We start from the raw sequence: 18,498 nt of genomic DNA on the forward strand, positions 1-18,498 counted from the left end.
GCAATTGCTTTCAACCTGGCTGTTTGTTTGCACAGGATATCCTGCTTTTGAAAGGCGAGGGCGAGGTCAAACTGAACATGGCTATGGGTAAGGGCGAGATGGCCCTGCGCAGCTACGGCGCCGCCGGACAGGAAGTGGTGCGTTCGCATCTCCAGGAGGTGGAGGACGCCTGGGCCACGCTGCTTGTGACGGCCATGAGCTGCCACAGGTACGAAGGTTTAAACCTCAGGAGCTCACATGTATGCAATTACAAACCCCGTTAGGAGATGAAACGGTGGCTCACGTATGCGGTTTAGTTTATAAAGTGATGTTATGACAGGTGGTAGAGTGCAAATGTTACCGAGTATATATTTTGAGTGAGACAGATTTAGTCATGGTCATATATGTCTAAATTATATGTTTAAGTGAAACGTTTGAACGCCCGCCTCAAATTCAAAAGGTCTCACTTTCAAGCCCTCCTGTATGGTGTTTACGCTTGAAGATTTTTCTCCCGCTTTGAAAATCATGCATCTTGGGTTTATAGAAAATGGCGCATCTAGATACGAGTGAATCGACTCGTAAGGTTTCCGACTGGGACTTCGCAACAAGTTTGGGCAGATTCTTTAAAAAAAGAAAAAGAAAAAAGAAGCTTCAAGCTGTTTAATGCCACGCCCAATTAAATGTTACTTAAAGCAAATGGAATTACACGTTGACTTTTTAAAACATATTTGCTTTAAGAATACCCCCATTAGCTTAATGCTAACACATAATGAAAAACACCATTGACAGGCATGTGGTGATTGGCATTGATATTTTGCAGCCACTGAATCCTGAAAGGTACTTACTTGTTTTCATCTGTATGTCTGTGGTATACTGCCCACTGGTGGCCAAGGTGGGCACATCGGAAGGAGCAGCACAATGAATTGAAGTGAAGCGTTTAAATCATGATGCACAAATGGTTTCTTTAAATTGTATTTAATCTTATTAATCTACGTTTTTATTAAATACAATATTATATAGAATGTAATATTCTTGATTAATTAATTAAATAGCACATTCCAAAGATTTCAGCATTTTTCATGCTCTGTTTGACTTCCGTCAGTCGCCTCGAGTGGACGGTGTCCCAGTGGGCCGGGTACCTTGAAAACACTGCCCACCTCCAGCGCTGGATGGAGGCCGTGGAACGGGAAGTGCGCGCCTCCCTGGCCCCGCAGCCGGGTCCCAGGGAGAAGGCTTCCCAGCTGGAGAGATTGCGAGCCTTGCTGGCCGATATGGAAGACCACCAGTTGGCCCTGTCCACTCTGGAAGAAAAAGCCAGGGAACTCTTCAAGAAGACGGGCGACGCCGGTTTTAACCACGGTGCTCGAACGCAGCTGCAGGTGCACTTTGATGAGCTGGCAGCTTTGGTGGAGGTGCGAAGGACTTTGCCTCATCATGACTTCATGTCACTAAAAAAAAACATCATGTTTACAGTTGTTGTGGGTTTTTTTTAGGAGAAAGTACGCCAGGCACAGAGCGTGGTCCTGGAACACCAAGAATACTTGGAGGCTGTCCGGGAGCTCACTGATTGGCTGATGACTGCTGGGGAGGAACTACAGCATTGGTCGGATGTATCTGGAGACTCTGCCTCTATCCAGAAGAAACTACACGAAGTGAGGGTGAGATATACAACATCCTGTCTCGTATCGATGTAGAAACCGTCATTTTTTTTTTTGACTGTCCTATAGTTACCCACAACCATGATAAGGACAAGTGCTATCGAAAATGGATGAATGGCTTGATGAATCAAGTTACTCGATTGCTCCACTTATATTCTGTTGCTATGGTTACTGAATGTTTAATCCCATCTTTATATACAGGAAATGTAAATGGATTCACACAGTTAGTTCCACCGTAATAGATTAAAAAAAAAAAATCCTCCTGAGGCACATTGCACTACTAATAAGTTGTAAAAGTAAAGGAGAGTAGTATGCAATATAACCAAATGGGCAAATTAATTTACATTTTAATTTTCACGCTCGGATCCTAATTATCACATAGTAAATTGTGTTTGAGGAGGCCTGGTGTGAAGAACGCAGACACACAGTCAGTGATGGTGTCGAATCGCACGCACACAAAGAGAAGACTTTATAAATAGCATCGACTGCTCATCCTTCGGTTTCATTTTCTACAGCCACGGTTTCCTTAGCAACTTTGCCTCCTCAATCCTCAGGAGCGCGTGGAGTGTCGACTCCTAGAAGGCCGCGAGCGCCTCGGCATCGTGCGGCGGACCGCCACGTCGGCGGCGGAGCACACGGCCGCCGGGGGCTGCGAGGCCATGGACCGGCAGCTGGGGGCGCTGTCCCAGGCGCTGGAGCAATGGGAGGGCGCCGCTCTGAGGGCCAGGGACGGCCTGGAGGGGGCACTCGCCTCCGCCGCCGCCTCCGAGGAGGAGCTCGAGCGTCTGACGTCTCGGCTGGATGACGATTTGAAAGAGCTGGACGCGCGACTTAGGGGGTGGAGCCAGGAGCTGATTAGAGCCGAGGGACTGTGCAATGGCGAGGAAGCGGTGACGGGATGGCAGCTGGCTAAGGTATTGGCTGTTAACGTATGATTCATAATTGGTGCGCCGTGTATTCTGTCGGGATTTACCCATCTTTATCTATATATGACATCACAGTTGCTTGGCTAGGCTAATGGCCAATCATGGCTCAGCTTCAGGAAACAGGTGAGCTGTGATTGGTCGTAGAATTTCTTTGACTTCCCCGTTTATATTATGCAAAAGTGCAATATAGCAGCACACAAATGGGCCATGTACATAATCTGGGGTAGTTTACAATCAATATTCCTCCAAGGCATGACAAAAACATACATTTGAAATACTGTTTCATGATTGCCTTCATTGTTTTGCAAACATGGCTTGCTCCGACCAAACAAAACAATCAAAATATATAAAAAAGCTGACGTTATTGTGGGCCAGCTAGCTGTCCCTGTGAGATGAATTTAAAATCTGATTGGTGAACTAATTCAAATCCCAAAACGTGTAAATATGTTTTTTATATTTTATCCGTCACTCCCAAAAACGTATATATACGTTTTTTGTTTTTGTTTTTATGCAAGAGCATACAGATGGCTTTGATGCAGCTTCTGACATGAAGAGGTGGCTTATAGCAATGGTAGGTATAAAAAAAACTGGCCAGTAGGTGGCATCAGAGTATAAGAAATCAACCAGGGCCATGTTGCAACAAGCCCTTTTTGCCACTGTTCTCAACAGGAATGTGAATAATGAGTCAAGTTAGCCAGATTCTAATGCTATTTGCTGCAAAACATATAGAAATATACTTTTTTCCTGATGAAAGAAGAGACGAATCTTTCTTTTGGTAGGTTTCATGTATTTATAGCAATAAAACACAGAGTATTCTGTGGGCCTTGCAAAATCAGTTAAAATCCAGTAAAACAGCCGCCAGCAAAGGGGGTTGCTTCAGTGAAAATGGATGGGAGTGAATGAGTTAAAGACACAGGCCCAGCACATCGTTGCTAAAAACGGATTGGCTCAAAAAAAAAAAAATCTAATACAGCAGTGCAGCTAAGCTAAGAGAAACACTACGAAATGAAGACAATCAACTTTTGGGAATAAATGAGTACAATTTAATGGAGAGAAAAAAAATGACAATATTGTTTTTTAAATGTAGGCTGTTGCTTCTGATAGTATTAAGGCAGGCCAGCTAACCACTGGGATTCATTATATGACAGCAGTTTTGCAATAATTGTGTATTGTTATGTATGTTTACATTGGAATAATGATAAACTGTGATTTGGGTAGAAGAAACTGTTATTATTTTGGCAAAGGTGATTAGCGTCGTTGTTAAATGGAATACACGCACACACACAAAACATTATTTTCCCCATGTGCAATTATTCATTCCTTTTGTCAATCAGGGAAAAACACATTAGTCTGCAAATCAGCTTTACTCAAACAACCAAGCAGCTACAATCCAATCACTCACTCTCATTTTCTACCCATCAGCCCCTCGACCGACACCATCCCCCGACAAGTATACCTTTGCCAAGGACCTTATGCTGTTATTGACATTTTTGATTTGTTTGTCATAGCTGGATTAAGCGAAAACTTTGTGGCAGAACCAATTACATTTTGGCGCCAATCCAAGATTGTTTTGACTTTCCTTTTTCTTTTTTTTTTTGGTGTTCTTTAATTATCTCGGCTGATATATTGAAATACATCTGGTGTCAGCGAATGATGGACTGATTTAAGATTTGAAAAACAAAAACTGATTATGATCCCCGGATTGATAAGGAACGGGCTCTTTACACAGCTCGACTACTTCCTGAATTGAATACCACTCCTTTGTTTCCTGTCTATCAAGAGTGGACAAACTGATTAATCCAGGTGTGTCTGGCCATTGTCGCCGTGGTTACTGAAGTCAGGCACACCTGGATTAATCAGATTGTCCACTCGTGAAAGACAGGAAATGAAGGAGTGATATTAGGTTCAGGAAGAAGTGGATTTGTGTCAAGAGCCCGTTCCTGTCGCAGCGCAGCAGATACGTCCACGTCAAAATTTAGCGGTAATAAATTTCATAATGATGCGTCTATTTGTGGAGACTAGGGTCAGGTTGTATTTTACAAAGTTTAAAATGTGCAGAAAGTTAGTTCATGTTAAAGATTAGATAGCTCTTAATATGAAAAGACACCTTACAGATGCAATTATGCTACCTAGTGGCAGAAAAAATGACTTCAACACAATTAGTTCTATTTTACAGTACAACTTTTCAATTTTAACAAAATGTTAAGAATTATGAAATTGTATCAATGACTAAAAGATGCAGCCAAATTTCTAATAGTTTAACATTTTTCCCACTTTTATGTTAACAGAGTATTAAAACTTAATTTTTTTTTTTTATTGTACATTTCATTGAACATTTAGAACAAATAAAACATTAGAGTTAACTATTGAAGTCATGCAATTAACTCATTTGCTCCCAAAAACGTATAAATAAATATGTTCTATTTTATATGTCCCAAAGACGTATTTATAAGTTTCTGTTTTTTTTTTTTTTTTAATGCTAGAGCATACAGAAGGCTTTGATGCAGCCTCTCAACTGCAGAGAACGATTGAAGAAATGGTAGTTATTACACAAGAGGCCAGTAGGTGGCAGCAGAGATCAACCAGGGCCATGTTGAACAAAGCTCATTTACCCAGAGTTCTAAATAGATTTTATGAATAAATTAGCTACATTCTAATGCTATTTGCTGCAAAATGGAAACAGATAGAAATGTACTTTTTGTACTTCTTCCTTTTTTCACCGAAAATGGCTGGGAGTGAATGAGGTAATTACGCTTAAATCGCCTGACATTTTGGTGCATAGCTTTGGTATGCCCAGAGGACAAATGGATTTGCTTTGGATCGTGATCTGGATCCACTCTTAATCCGCATCTGGATCACTTTTTCGTGATTTTGTTGTAACTCAGAACGTCGTCAGTGCGTTTCAATTCACATGCGTAGTTTTGGCGCCAAGTCACTGATTTGAATCCTTCACTTCCTCCCTCGCCGCTTTCTCTTCCCTCTCTGCCGCTTTCCGGATGTTTACAGTTTGACTTCTCCCTTTCTAGTGCAGCCTTAGCACCCCCCCCCCCACTCGCTCTGCCCCCCCTCAGCCATGCTGACCAAAGCGCGGTGCAGAGGAGGAGTCGACGTTCTCTCCTCCTCCAGCCTCCCTCCGTTTCCTGCGTGCTAATCCCCCCCCCCCCCCAAGCAATTCTGCATCTGCGCCGGCTGACAGCTGAATTCCACCGGGAGAAGCGTGAGAGAGACGGTGCGGGAAATGTGTGAGAGGGGATCAGCGGCGGGGTAGGAGAAGGGAGGAGAGAGGCAGAGAGAGGGTGGGCGGGAGCAACGTTTATTGGTCATACGTCAGAAAGCGAGGGGAGGCAGCACATATTTCACGGGACAGGATCTTATGATGGGTCGATTGCAGCGTGTGAGGCGCTGAGGAGAGCGGGAGGACGTTGCGCTCGCCTCCTTCCTGCCTCTTCCTCGCGCCTTGAAGAACAGACATGCTTTTGTACAAGCCGCACTGTGAGTACGTGTGTGCGGATCCGGTCCCGGCGTGAATAGGAATGCGATTGTGGAGGCACTTATTGAGCGGTGTCATGCGCGCACACGCACACACTGATCCAGCTGGGCTGCGTTTTGTGCCGCTTAGGACGTACTGGAGGGGCTGCAAAGCGTCGAGCCGATGGCAGAGAAGTTGAAGGGCAAACTGAACGAGCTGGTGCAGTACTCCAAAGACTTGGGCTCCCAGTCGGACCGCGTCACCGCCGTCATCAAGCAACACAACAGGTGAGGAGGACGTGTTTTTTCGACACTGCGCATCCGCTTTAAGGATGTGTTAATGTGTGCGTGAGAACGAGAGATAACATCACCACGTAGGAATTTTCAGCAGGATACCAAATCATGATGAAATAGTCAAGAATAAATAGTGAATGTCAGGCTCCCTGGTGCTATTAACTTAAGGTTGAAAACCGTAATTACAAGTTTTGTCGTCATTAGCTTGCCTATGCTCCTTCTTTAGTGGAATAAGATAAAGCAGTGATGAGTTTTCAAGGAATGCTAACAAACAAGCCATACTTCTCATTACTGACCCACTTCTGTGGTAACAAAAGAAAACTTGTGAGAGCTGAAATCTCATAAAACATGCAAAGTTTATATCCAGTGTGATGGTTGTTTGAACTTCCAAGTTGTGACTTTTGAAGCATATTTTGCCAGACCATGTTCATTAAAGTGGAAATCAACCTTAAACATTACTTGACAATAATATGTTCTATGTGACATCACTAGTCTAAACATGACATTGTGATTAACTCATTCACTGCCATTGACAGCAATAGATGTCAAAAAATTATTTTAACTATTTCTATTAGTTTAATTTTTTTTTCCATTTTTGTTAAGAGTATGAAAGCCTAGAATTTTTTTGGTACATTTAGAACAGATATGACATTTGTTATTAATAGTGAGTTAACTAGTGAAGTCATGCGAATATTTACAATTACAAATTGTAATCGCCTGCTCCCCCTAATTTTTAATCTTTTGAATATATATATATATTTCAAATTTTAAATATATTTTTTTTAAAGAAAAAAATATTCAAAATTAGGGACAGGGTCAGGCGATTACAATTTTTAATCGTAATTAATCGCATGATTTCGCTAGTTAACTCACGATTGATCACAAATTTTAAATCTGTTCTAATACAATTTTAAAAAATCGAGGTTTTCATACTCTTGTTAACAAAAGTGGGAAAAAAAATTTAAACTGATAGAAATAGTTCAAATTAATTTTTGATGTCTATAGACGTCAATGGTAGTGAATGATTAGTTAATATTGCATTTGTGGAATAAGAGTTAAGAAGCGAAATCCAGCCATTTTTATCCATCTCGGGGGGCAGCCATTTTGTCACTTGCTGTCGACTGAAGTTGACATCAATGTTGCTCAGGGCTAGGAAACGACCAATCACAGCTCATCTGTTTTCTGAAGCTGAGCTGTGATTGGTTGTTACTGTCAGTTGACAACAAGTGGCAAAATGGCCGCCCTTAAAATAGCTGGATGTTGCTGCTTAACCCTTTAAACGTCACCTTTTGCTTGTTTTTAGAAGGTTTCGCTGCAGTGGCCTCTTTTAGTCTGCAAAAAGAGACAGTCACACATTCCAGTTCCATTGTGATCTGGGAGCAACATCCGTGTGTCTCGCTCGTTACATACACAAGCATTGGTACAAATAAAGGCCTCCTCTCAAGTAGATGTCTCTTTAACCTAATTGCTTGGTAATTCTTTTTTTTTCGGAATAGCCTTATTGAAATGTGGTGCGAGATTTTAACTGCGCATCAGTGCAAGACGCAAGTGAATGACAGAGTCATTGCTTTTCACTTTGCATAAATTTACCGCATTGCAAAAAAATGTGTGACTTCAATATTAGCTTATCATTTGCTCTCGAGGGTGGAAGGCACATTACAAGAGCATACAATGCACAAGATGAGGAGTGTTCACTGTTTGCGTAAGCTTATTTCATTAACGTGATTGTGTGTGTGGCCCTCTTAAAACATGACAGCTATCAAGCAGACCAAGGTGAAAGGTGACAGAGCCACCAGTTGCTATGCGACATGTAGCCTTGCCTTTGCTTGTTTACTGTGGTTGTTTTGCCCATTGTCCCTCTTTTGCTGTTATTTATGCTAATGAAGCTCCACATGCATTTTTAACCCACCGTTCTATATGAATCATTAGGGACATATATTTATTGGACGCAGAAATGACACAAGGAAAAAAATCAGGCTATTGAAAAGAATGAGATTGGGTTATTATGCCTTTTTATACAATTTAAAGTTCCCAAGTGTTTTACTAACAAGTCTGTGACTTGCTTGCGTTAAAATATCCCAATGATCAGAGAGGCTTAAACAGGCAGCAGCATAGTCCAGAATAAGAAAAAAGAAAGGTAAGCGGCCATAAAAAATAATTGAAAAAATTTTCACTCGTGGAGGCAGCACTTCATATAATACATTGTGTGTATGCGAAACATGGTCACACTCCCTGCACGGCGCAAACATGGCCTTCCTCGCTATGTAATGAAGTAGACGCTTCTAATCAGACGTGTAAAATCTTAGCTCAGCTAATCTGTGCTTCCAGCAAAACCCAATGCAGCTCTGCTTACCTTTTGGCTTTGAAATGGCGGTGTCATATTCAACGGAGATGTGAGTGCCTCTGTATGTTAGTGTTTCGCACAGTTTAGTATGGTGGAGGGTTGCTCAAAAGTGGCTCTGAATCTTTGCCCAGCCTTACTGATCATATCATGGGGTGGAGGAACTTGCTGTTGGAGTGCTCACTGTAATATAACAGTCGGCCAGAACTGCAGAATGGCTCCCTCACACACATGATCAAAAATATGTTGATAACAAAAGATTAACTTGGCTAATTTCACACTTGTTGGCTAGGCAGGGACTCCAGAAAAATCAATATTTATATAAAAACAATGAAGTAAAAGTATCTTAGCAATGTGCTTGACTTTCATCCGAAGCCCAGTCTGGATTGCATCTTTTGTTTAGAGGCGGGCACATTCTGTCAACAAAAACAGATGTGCGTGTGCGCGCTTGCCCGCGCAAGTTCACTGACATGCACGTGAATGCATAACGAGTCCCTCCTCACTGTTTTTTTGAACAAAACTCCCACTCATGCCTTGCGCGACCTTCCTCATCCATGCATATACATGAGCGGGAAATGTGTTCTTCTCCAGCCTGCACTGTAGTAGACCTGGCGTGTACATTTAGCCATGGGGGGGATGTCAAACTGTTACCTTTTGTTTGTCTCGCGTGCCACCTGTTTGGCATCAAGAACGGACGGACGGCTATAAATAGAATGTGTGCCTAATATTCTGGCCAGTGCGTGTGTAACATGAAAGGGGAAGCATTGTTATCCTGTTTGTGGTTTTATCATGTAATCAACACACGGTTGGCTTTCTGTTAAATCTCCCTGTCATGTTGTCTTTACGTCACCCTTTCCCTCGCGGCATCAAGCTGTCATCCCTCATATTATCACCCTTGTGAACTCTTGCCCCGCTCATATGTCGCCTCTCAACCCACCCACCCCCCCCCAAAATCTGTCTGTTCACCCCATTGCTTCCACTTCACCCGCTTTTCCATCCCTCCACCTGCGCGCGTCTCATCTCCCAGCCACAACACCATCCGCTATAATGTAAAGACAGTATCTACAGTATCCATCTTGTATTGATGAATTATTATTATCTTTTCCACTTTTTGTGCCACAGTCTCAGTCTCCGCGCATCCCGGGAGTGCCAGAATAAAGAGCGCCTGTTGGAGCAGCGCTTCCGCGCCGCCTCGCGAGACTTCCAGCAGTGGTTGGTCAACGCCAAGATCTGCACCGCCAAATGTTTCGACGTGCCGCAGAATGTGGCGGAGGCCTCCACCGCCCTGCAAAGAATACAGGTAAGATGTATCATTTTACATCCATTTTGGCTGTAGGCGGCTTTATTTATGTAGCACGTTTCATATACACAAGCAAAAGACACAACTCATAAAAAGGATTTAAAAACAGCAGAGAAAGAAACATACATTGACAACATTAAACACATTAACAGAAGACTTGAAAAACATTTAAAAGTAAAGAAATAAAAGTTTGTTTCTAGAATTGTTAAAATACCATACATACTGTGAAATCGAATTTACAATGATTTAAAAAAAGCTAAGATTATTCCTTAAATTATTAAAATACCATACATAACGTGAAATCGAATTTACAATGATATAAAAAAGCTAAGATTATTCCTAAAATTATTAAAATACCATACATACTGTGAAATCGAATTTACAATGATTTAAAAAAGCTAAGATTATTCCTAAAATTATTAAAATACCATACATACTGTGAAATCGAATTTACAATGATTTAAAAAAGCTAAGATTATTCCTAAAATTATTAAAATACCATACATACTGTGAAATCGAATTTACAATGATTTAAAAAAGCTAAGATTATTCCTAAAATTATTAAAATACCATACATACTGTGAAATAGAATTTACAATGATTTAAAAAAAGCTAAGATTATTCCTTAAATTATTAAAATACCATACATACTGTGAAATCGAATTTACAATGATTTAAAAAAAAAACTACGATTATTCCTAAAATTATTAAAATACCATACATACTGTGAAATCGAATTTACAATGATTTAAAAAAAAAAACTAAGATTATTCCTAAAATTATTAAAATACCAGACATACTGTGAAATCGAATTTACAATGATTTAAAAAAAAAACTACGATTATTCCTAAAATTATTAAAATACCATACATACTGTGAAATCGAATTTACAATGATTTAAAAAAAAAAACTAAGATTATTCCTAAAATTATTAAAATACCATACATACTGTGAAATCGAATTTACAATGATTTAAAAAAAAAAAACTAAGATTATTCCTAAAATTATTAAAATACCAGACATACTGTGAAATCGAATTTACAATGATTTAAAAAAAGCTAAGATTATTCCTAAAATTATTAAAATACCATACATACTGTGAAAATGAATTTACAATGATTAAAAAAAAAACTAAGATTATTCCATTTGTGTGCAGGGTAACATCTAAATGCCGCTTCACCCCATAAAAAAAAAAACGAAAAAAACAAGACCTTCCATAGGCTTACAATGCTTCTTTTTACGTTTCAAATGCAACTTAACCATTAGGCTACACCCAGTATATTTACAGCAAAACTTTGCACATATATTAATATGCACTATCCCATGAAAAAATATATGACTATTAATCAAATGAAATACAGTAGTTGTAAAGTTGCAAAATAGCCACACACAAATGTCACTAGAATGCCACTCAGAGCGCTGACATCAACCAAGGTTGAATCACTGTCTGGCCATCTATTAACGTGACAGACTTCAGATGACTAGAATAGACCATAACGTTTTGATTATATGGCGGAGAAAATCCAGTTATACCCCACAATGATGGAAAAAAATGCATTTAGTGGTAGTTAGTTGTCATTATTTGTTGAACTTGTTTGCATCAACATTTCAGGCAGAAACCCAGAGTGTGAGAGGATAGTTTGTTTTGCTTAAAATGGAGACAGTATGGCCAAAAGGGTTGCTGTTTTTTTTTTTCGGAAGCTTCCTTGTTTTCCTCCGAGAAGCTGGCAGGTGTTAACATCCTGGCAGCCTTTCTGGAGCACCCCAGGGCCCCTGGCTAAGAGGCAGGTTGTTTGTCTGTGAAGGTAGATGTCCCGGCATCCTCGGTAATTACCTGCCTCCTAATTAATTGCCTTCCGGTGTCTGTCACAACTAGAAAGTTAGTGTTGGAGGTATTTATTAGCAGACAGTCACGTGACGATAACAAGAAAAAAAAAAAAAGCATTTCAGATCAATGGTATATTCTATTTTTGTCCTGTTGTCACCGAGGCTTTCAAAGAAGGGCGTTAGCATGCATCCTCCTTCAGAAGTTGTTTTCGCGGGATGAGAGGGGAACGTCACCGACTGTATGGCGGCGGAGAAAAAGAGAGCCATGTTTTATTTATCATTGACCTGGTGAGGAATGTGGAACAATGTTTCCACATGGCTGACCTCCAGGAGGGCCTACGTGGGAGGGGTGAGGACGACGGCTGCTGGGAGGCGGCGTTTATGGGGGGGATATCCAGGCTGTATCACCCTTAATTGGTGGCGTATACTTACACAAGCATGGATGGAGGGAGATAAGAAAGCGGGAAGTTAGAAGACAAAAACAAGGCAGTGTGTGTGTGTGTGTGTGTGTGTGTGTGATGCGCTGACTGCACAGATGGTGGAGAGGTCCCTGCTGCGCTGCTGTCATCGTCTGAGCACCGAGGGAGGGGTGTTTTGTGTACGGCTGTGCGTGTGCGTGTGCACGGAGGAGCTACAGTATGTTAGAAAAGAGAGAAGAGCACTTGACTTGTCTTATCCACCTACGCCGGTCAAGCCCCGCCTTGCACCCACGCATGAGGAATCCATAATGACTCTTGATTAATTGCGCCATCTGAAAGTGTAAAGTGAGAGTCTGTCCATCACCGGTATGCTGATATTGTGTTGAATTAGTCAAGACAAAAATTCCAGACCCATTTCACTCATTCACTGCCATTGACGACTATAGCCGTCAAAAATACATTTTAACATACGCTGCCATGGATGTTTATATTCGTCAAATGGAAATAAACTGTTTACTGTTTTAAAATCTGAAGAAAAAAAATGTGGGGGACCACTTGCCACTCGATTTCCTTCACTTGCACTTCCTCCTCCTCTTATGTGTGTGTGTTAAAAGCTCCTTTTGTCTCTGTTACCCCTCAGGAGTTCTTGAGTGACAGGGAGCACGGCCAGGCCAGACTGAGGACCGTGGGAGCTGGCGGGGAGCTGCTCATGGCGGTGGTGTCCAAAGAGCGGGTTGAGGGGATCAAGGCCAAAGTGGCAAACGCCAGAGAGGACTGGAAGAGTCTGATGAATAACCTTCAGCTCAGGGAGGATGCGCTCAAGGTGGGTTTTTATTTAGCCTTTGTTAGGAATTATTAAGCCACCAGATGATACAGTTCACTTCAGTTGCTTCGTGTTTCGGCCTCAGATGGAGTTATATAAATCAGTTAGTCAGTTTGTGATCCCAAGCAAAAAAAAATTGTCTAGTTTATTTCAGTACTGTAGTTCAATTCAAAAAGTGAAAGTCGTATTTTACAGAAATGGGAAAATATTTTTCACAAGGCTAGTACCGACCTACGGTTATTTCTGCAATGTAAAATAATTAAAGGTGTCAGGTGATAACATTTTTAATCGTAATTAATCGCACGACTTCAATAGTTAACTCACGATTAATCGCAAATTTCATATCTGTTCTAAATGTACAATATAATACAATACAATTCAATATTTTTTTCTAAGTACTCTTCTTAATATAAAAGTGGGGAAAAATGCCATGTGGCTGCATGTTTTAGTCATTGGTGCAGTAATTTCATAATAATTATGAAATTGATTTAAATTTATAAAGATGTACAAAAAATTAGCAAAAAAACAAGTGTTTGATATTTGTGTTGAGGTCATTTTTGTGCCACTAGATGGCATAACTGCATTTGTAAGACGTTGGTGACAGCTCAGTGCATTTTTCTTTTCATATTAAGAGCTAACAGGAATCTTGAACAGGAAGTAACTTGTGAAATTCTGCACATTTTTAAAATGAGATGCCAGTCTCCACAAAACATATGCATTGTTAATAAATGTATTACTGCTAAATTTTGACGTGGACGTGTCTGCTGCGCTGTGACTGGAATCCTTCCAGTACAGGCTTTCCAAATAAGGGGCAGTCATAAATCACTCGTTAAAAAAAAATTGTTGCATTAAAATAACTTTTATTAATTTTGACACCCCTAAAAATAATATATGTATTAAAAAAAAACTTTTTTTTTATGTTGCTCTTTGTGTGGAGTATATCTATAAAAGTTCACTTTTTAAATTGAAATACTAAAATATTCCCTACTGTAATTCATTGTCGTATAAGAAACACTAGTCTAAATAGTGTGACATCAGCAGCACTATCCCTCCATCAATGAATTCCATCAATCAATCAATCTTTATTTGTAGAGCACAAGTGCTTTCCTCAATAAAAAACAAGGTTAATAGCATACGCACACACAAACAAAACACGTGCACGCACACACATTGGCCTTTACAGCTCATGGCTTAAATTAAATCATAACACAAGGCTGTTGGAAGATTAAAAAAAACAATCGAGAAACACCATCTATAAGGCAAAAGAGGAGGCAGGAAGGAAGACAACGGTACACACGCAACTGAACAAAAACTATAAAGGTGGAATGTCATCAAATCCACAGTAAACAAAGGACAAATTGGTGGAAATCCAACATTTGCTGTTCTTTTTCTTTTTTGGCTTATTATAAGAAGAACAAAGGCTTTGTTTGGGTAAAGCTATGCTTTGTTTTCTTTTCATTCCATTGCCATTGTCACACTGAAGTGACCGTTCTCTGTCAACCAATCAACAGACTGCTTCTAGGTCCACTCTTTAGGGACTGTAGCACTGCAGTAATAGAAAAGTGCCACTGATACAGACCAGATACTGTAATTTAGTTGAATCTACTGAATCTAGTCCATTGTCTTTGTTGTTCTTTTTTTTAACTCTATGCTGTTTGTAATACGGCATTTGTTGTATTTGTGGAGCCCTTCAAACCACACGCTTTTAAAAAATTTTAGTCGCATTTTAGTCCGATTTTTTTCCTTGCTTTGTTGTCATGTTTGATATACTGCGTGTTCCAGAGCCTGCGGTGTCAGATGACAGAGTTCGAGGCCAGCGCCGAGCCCCTGCAGGAGTGGCTGAACAGCGCTGAGGTCAGAGTTCAGGAGAGCAGCGCTCGGCTACACGACCTCTCGGCCAAGAAACAAGAGCTCGGCAAACTGCAGGTAATTACTTACTTTTTGAAAGATGTCATGTTTAATTCACAATGTTGTGGTTGGCATTTTTTTTGTGTTTCTATATGAATAGGTTAAAGTGTAAAAATAACACAACATTTTAGGATATACTGCATTTTAATTGTAACAATAACCCTGGAGAACCCAAGAACCCTTTTCTTCTTTGGAAAATTATGAATTATACAATAAATGACTGCTATAAATTCACTGAACGCTAAAATATATGTTTTTTCAATTTTAACCCTTTATTCCCTAATTTAGGATTAGGGCAAAATTTGACCCTTTGGGGATTTAGGGGTATCATTTCGAAAAATCTGAAAAACAAAAACTGTCACTAAACTATTTAGAATTTAAGAAAATAATCAATCAAATACACAGCTACATTGAACAATATAATTTTTTTGTTTTATTTGTTGCATTTTAGAACTGGATTTTGAATGTACAAACACACTTTGGCCAATGGAAACAAGAACATAGGGACAAAATAACTGCTGGAGAAAAAAAAAGGACTTTGTTATTTGACTAGCAGGATTTATAGGGGCCAAATTTGACCCCGTGGGTTCTCCAGGGTTTTAATGTAAAACTCCCTTTACCAACATCCATCAGCTGCTATTGTAGAACTTTAGATTTGGACCATTGAGCTGATTTTTCAAGGGCACCAAATACTTGTAGCTCCCCATCAGATAAGCCTCCCTAAAGTGTAATCTGAAATCAGATGGGGGGAAAGAAGACCTAATTAAGACCTAATTAATGTGAAATGTGGGAGTGCGGCAGCAGCTGACCTTTTTTCGAGCCCTTATTAATAAATGTGTCGATTGTATCACCTACTCTGTGATGTATTGGATTGCGAGCAAAATGGTTGCCAGTGTTTTAAGAAGATTTATTGCCATTGAGCCACGACGCCAGCAGAAAGCCTTTTTTTTTTTTTTTTTTATTGGTCGTCATCCTTTCAAGGTTTTGTTTATAACATTAAAACTCCGTACAGGACAAGGCCTCCAGGATTGAGCGGGTGGTCGGGGAGCATCGGCTCTTCACTCAGGGTCACAAAGAGCTCCAGGAATGGGTGTGCGAGGCCCAGAGCATCCTCGGCACGTGCACTTCCACCACCTCTGATAAAGCTGTGCTAGAGGACAGAATGATACAACTGGAGGTAAACCGGGCCACGTCGGAAAAGAAAAAAATGCTATACAGGCAACTTGAAAAAACCTCAAGGAGTTACTGTCGATATGGTTTGATTGATTATTTCTTTTCTTTTTTCTTTTTTTCTGGAGAGCTCAGTATTGTTCATTCTGTAATTTTACCGATTTGACATGTCATCATCATTGCTCTCCTTTTTTTAATTTTTTTTTTTAATTTTTATTTTTATTTTTATTTTTATTTTTATTTTTATTTATTTCTTATTTTTTATTTTTATTTTTTATTTTTTATTTTTTATTTTTATATTTTATATTTTATATTTTATATTTTATATTTTATATTTTATTTTTATTTTTTATTTTTTATTTTTTATTTTTTATTTTTTATTTTTTATTTATTTTTTATTTTTTTTTAATTTTTTTTTTATTTTGTATGTGGGTGAGAATGTATATGTGCGTGTGTGTGTGTGTATTCATTATTCATTGATTGATTATTTCTTGTGTGCAGGCCTTGCTCGCTGCCCGCCAAGAGCGGGAGATCCAACTAAAGATGCTGCTTACCAGGGGAGAAGCCGTACAGAGAAACACGTCGGCTGAGGGTGTCCCGGTGATCCGCAAACAGATCCAGGACCTCAAAGACTCGTGGGACTCCCTGTTGTCTGCCTCCATCAAATGCAAAAGGTTTGGGTGCCGGTTGACTCTCCTCTACATCAGATTTTTTTTTATCTTTCCAAAATATGTTGTGTTAAAAAATTCGGTTTGAAGGTATTCAAAGAGTGTAGGAGGTGTAAAGTATATAAAAAAGAACATAAATGTATATAGTATATATATATATATATACTGTATTCGAATTTGAACTTTCACCCCTGAGTTAACATCGCTTTTTGGTATTAACAGCCAGCTGGAGGGCGCCTTGTCACAGTGGACCAGCTACCAGGAGGACGTGGGTCAGTTTGTGCTCTGGATGGACCGCGTTGAAGAAACTCTGAGTTGCTCAGACAGACAGTATGCGGAGATGAGAGATAAGACCGCAAACCTGGGCAGGACTAAGGTACGAAGCAATCGCCAAAAGCGATTTTAGTTGCCAAAAGCACATAAAAGAGCACATTAGTAAGAAAAGGGTCAAAATGGATTTCTCTCGATAAGGCATTGATAGAAAACCTGAATGTAACCAATTATATAAAGACGGAATGGGAATGTGAACTTGAGATAAAAATAAAACTTGAGATAGAAATCACAGACCAAGTACTTCCCAAAAGAGGAGGGAATTTTCATGAAAAAATTTGGTATGACTTTTTTTGTCACACCCAATATTAAGAATATATATTTGAAAACAAATCTCACGTGTTGGAGAAACTGTGGAGAATTGAACGCAGATCATGCGCATGTTTTTTTGGAAATGTCAGAAAAATACGAAATTTTTGGGAAAAAATACACAATTTGGCACGACATACTGGGGTACGGCGTCACCTTTAATTTTCGGACCCTATACATGAATGACTTTGACGAAGGAGTGATACAACATGATGACAAATATTTGGTCAATATACTACTTGTGGCAAGCAAAAAAAGCTATAATGAAAAAATGCTGCTAAGTGGACCCACTGAATGAAGACCAATGGAAGGCAATCGTGAAAGAAATCTATACGATGGAGATGATGACTTTTCATATGAGACTGCAGGGTAAGTCAAGGAGAACAAAAATGCAAGAAATGGACCACATACAGTACATGGACATGAACAATACGAGGAATCGACTTAAATTGTATAGAAAAGTGACTCCCATGTTAGTGTTTAAGGTTTGTTTGTATTTTATATACAACAATGTTGTGTGTGTGTTCAAAAATAAAATAAAAATGGAAGTGGGAAAAAAAAGAGCAAATATTAACAAAAATAAAAACAATCAAAAGCTTTATTCTTTACTTTTGTATCTCAGGGGCTCCCTTCGGTGTTTGTGTCCCGACAATGAAGGCATGTGCATGTGTGTTCATTCCAGCTTCTGTATGAAGAAGTGCTGAGTCATAGTTGCCCCCTGGAGACGATCGCATCAAAGGGGGCCAACATGGCGGAACACTGCAGCACCCAGCAGGAAGTGAAGCAACTCCAGAGTCGATATGGCGCCCTGCAAGAAAAGGCCAAGGTATGTAAAGGTGTTTACTTTCACCTAGTATTCGGAGTGATCATCTCCATTTTCTTTTTTTTTTCTTTTTTTAAAAACAGAATGCGGTCAATAAAGCCAAGGGGCTGGTGTTGATCCACCAGGAGTATCAGCGAGGACTGCACGTGTTTGAAGATTGGCTGGAGCAGGAACAATCCACTCTGACGTCGTCGTCCCATCCAGAGGGCAACGTGGATACACTTGAGGAAACGCTGAAACAGCTTCAGGTCATCT

The 18,498-nt window shown here is 39.8% G+C and overlaps 1 protein-coding gene across 12 annotated transcripts in view; it reads left to right on the forward strand.

Annotated features, from left to right (window-relative positions):
- Positions 1 to 18,498, forward strand: part of syne1a (spectrin repeat containing, nuclear envelope 1a) — a 143,321-nt gene that overhangs the window by 56,806 nt on the left and 68,017 nt on the right. For 11 of the 12 annotated variants that reach the window (XM_077551888.1, XM_077551889.1, XM_077551886.1 and 8 more), the window contains 13 exons: positions 36 to 208; positions 1,082 to 1,391; positions 1,473 to 1,637; positions 2,192 to 2,551; positions 6,183 to 6,319; positions 9,789 to 9,966; positions 12,853 to 13,035; positions 14,818 to 14,961; positions 15,956 to 16,120; positions 16,615 to 16,787; positions 17,004 to 17,157; positions 18,103 to 18,246; positions 18,327 to 18,491. In XM_077551888.1, the coding sequence (XP_077408014.1) occupies positions 36 to 208; positions 1,082 to 1,391; positions 1,473 to 1,637; positions 2,192 to 2,551; positions 6,183 to 6,319; positions 9,789 to 9,966; positions 12,853 to 13,035; positions 14,818 to 14,961; positions 15,956 to 16,120; positions 16,615 to 16,787; positions 17,004 to 17,157; positions 18,103 to 18,246; positions 18,327 to 18,491 (2,451 nt within the window). Of the gene's footprint in view, positions 1 to 35; positions 209 to 1,081; positions 1,392 to 1,472; positions 1,638 to 2,191; positions 2,552 to 5,912; positions 6,056 to 6,182; positions 6,320 to 9,788; positions 9,967 to 12,852; positions 13,036 to 14,817; positions 14,962 to 15,955; positions 16,121 to 16,614; positions 16,788 to 17,003; positions 17,158 to 18,102; positions 18,247 to 18,326; positions 18,492 to 18,498 lie in introns of those variants that run through there. The other variant, XM_077551892.1, reaches the window with a different exon arrangement.

The sequence above is a fragment of the Vanacampus margaritifer genome, chromosome 19 (genome assembly GCF_051991255.1).
Source record: "Vanacampus margaritifer isolate UIUO_Vmar chromosome 19, RoL_Vmar_1.0, whole genome shotgun sequence".
In the NCBI taxonomy this organism is placed as follows: domain Eukaryota; kingdom Metazoa; phylum Chordata; class Actinopteri; order Syngnathiformes; family Syngnathidae; genus Vanacampus; species Vanacampus margaritifer.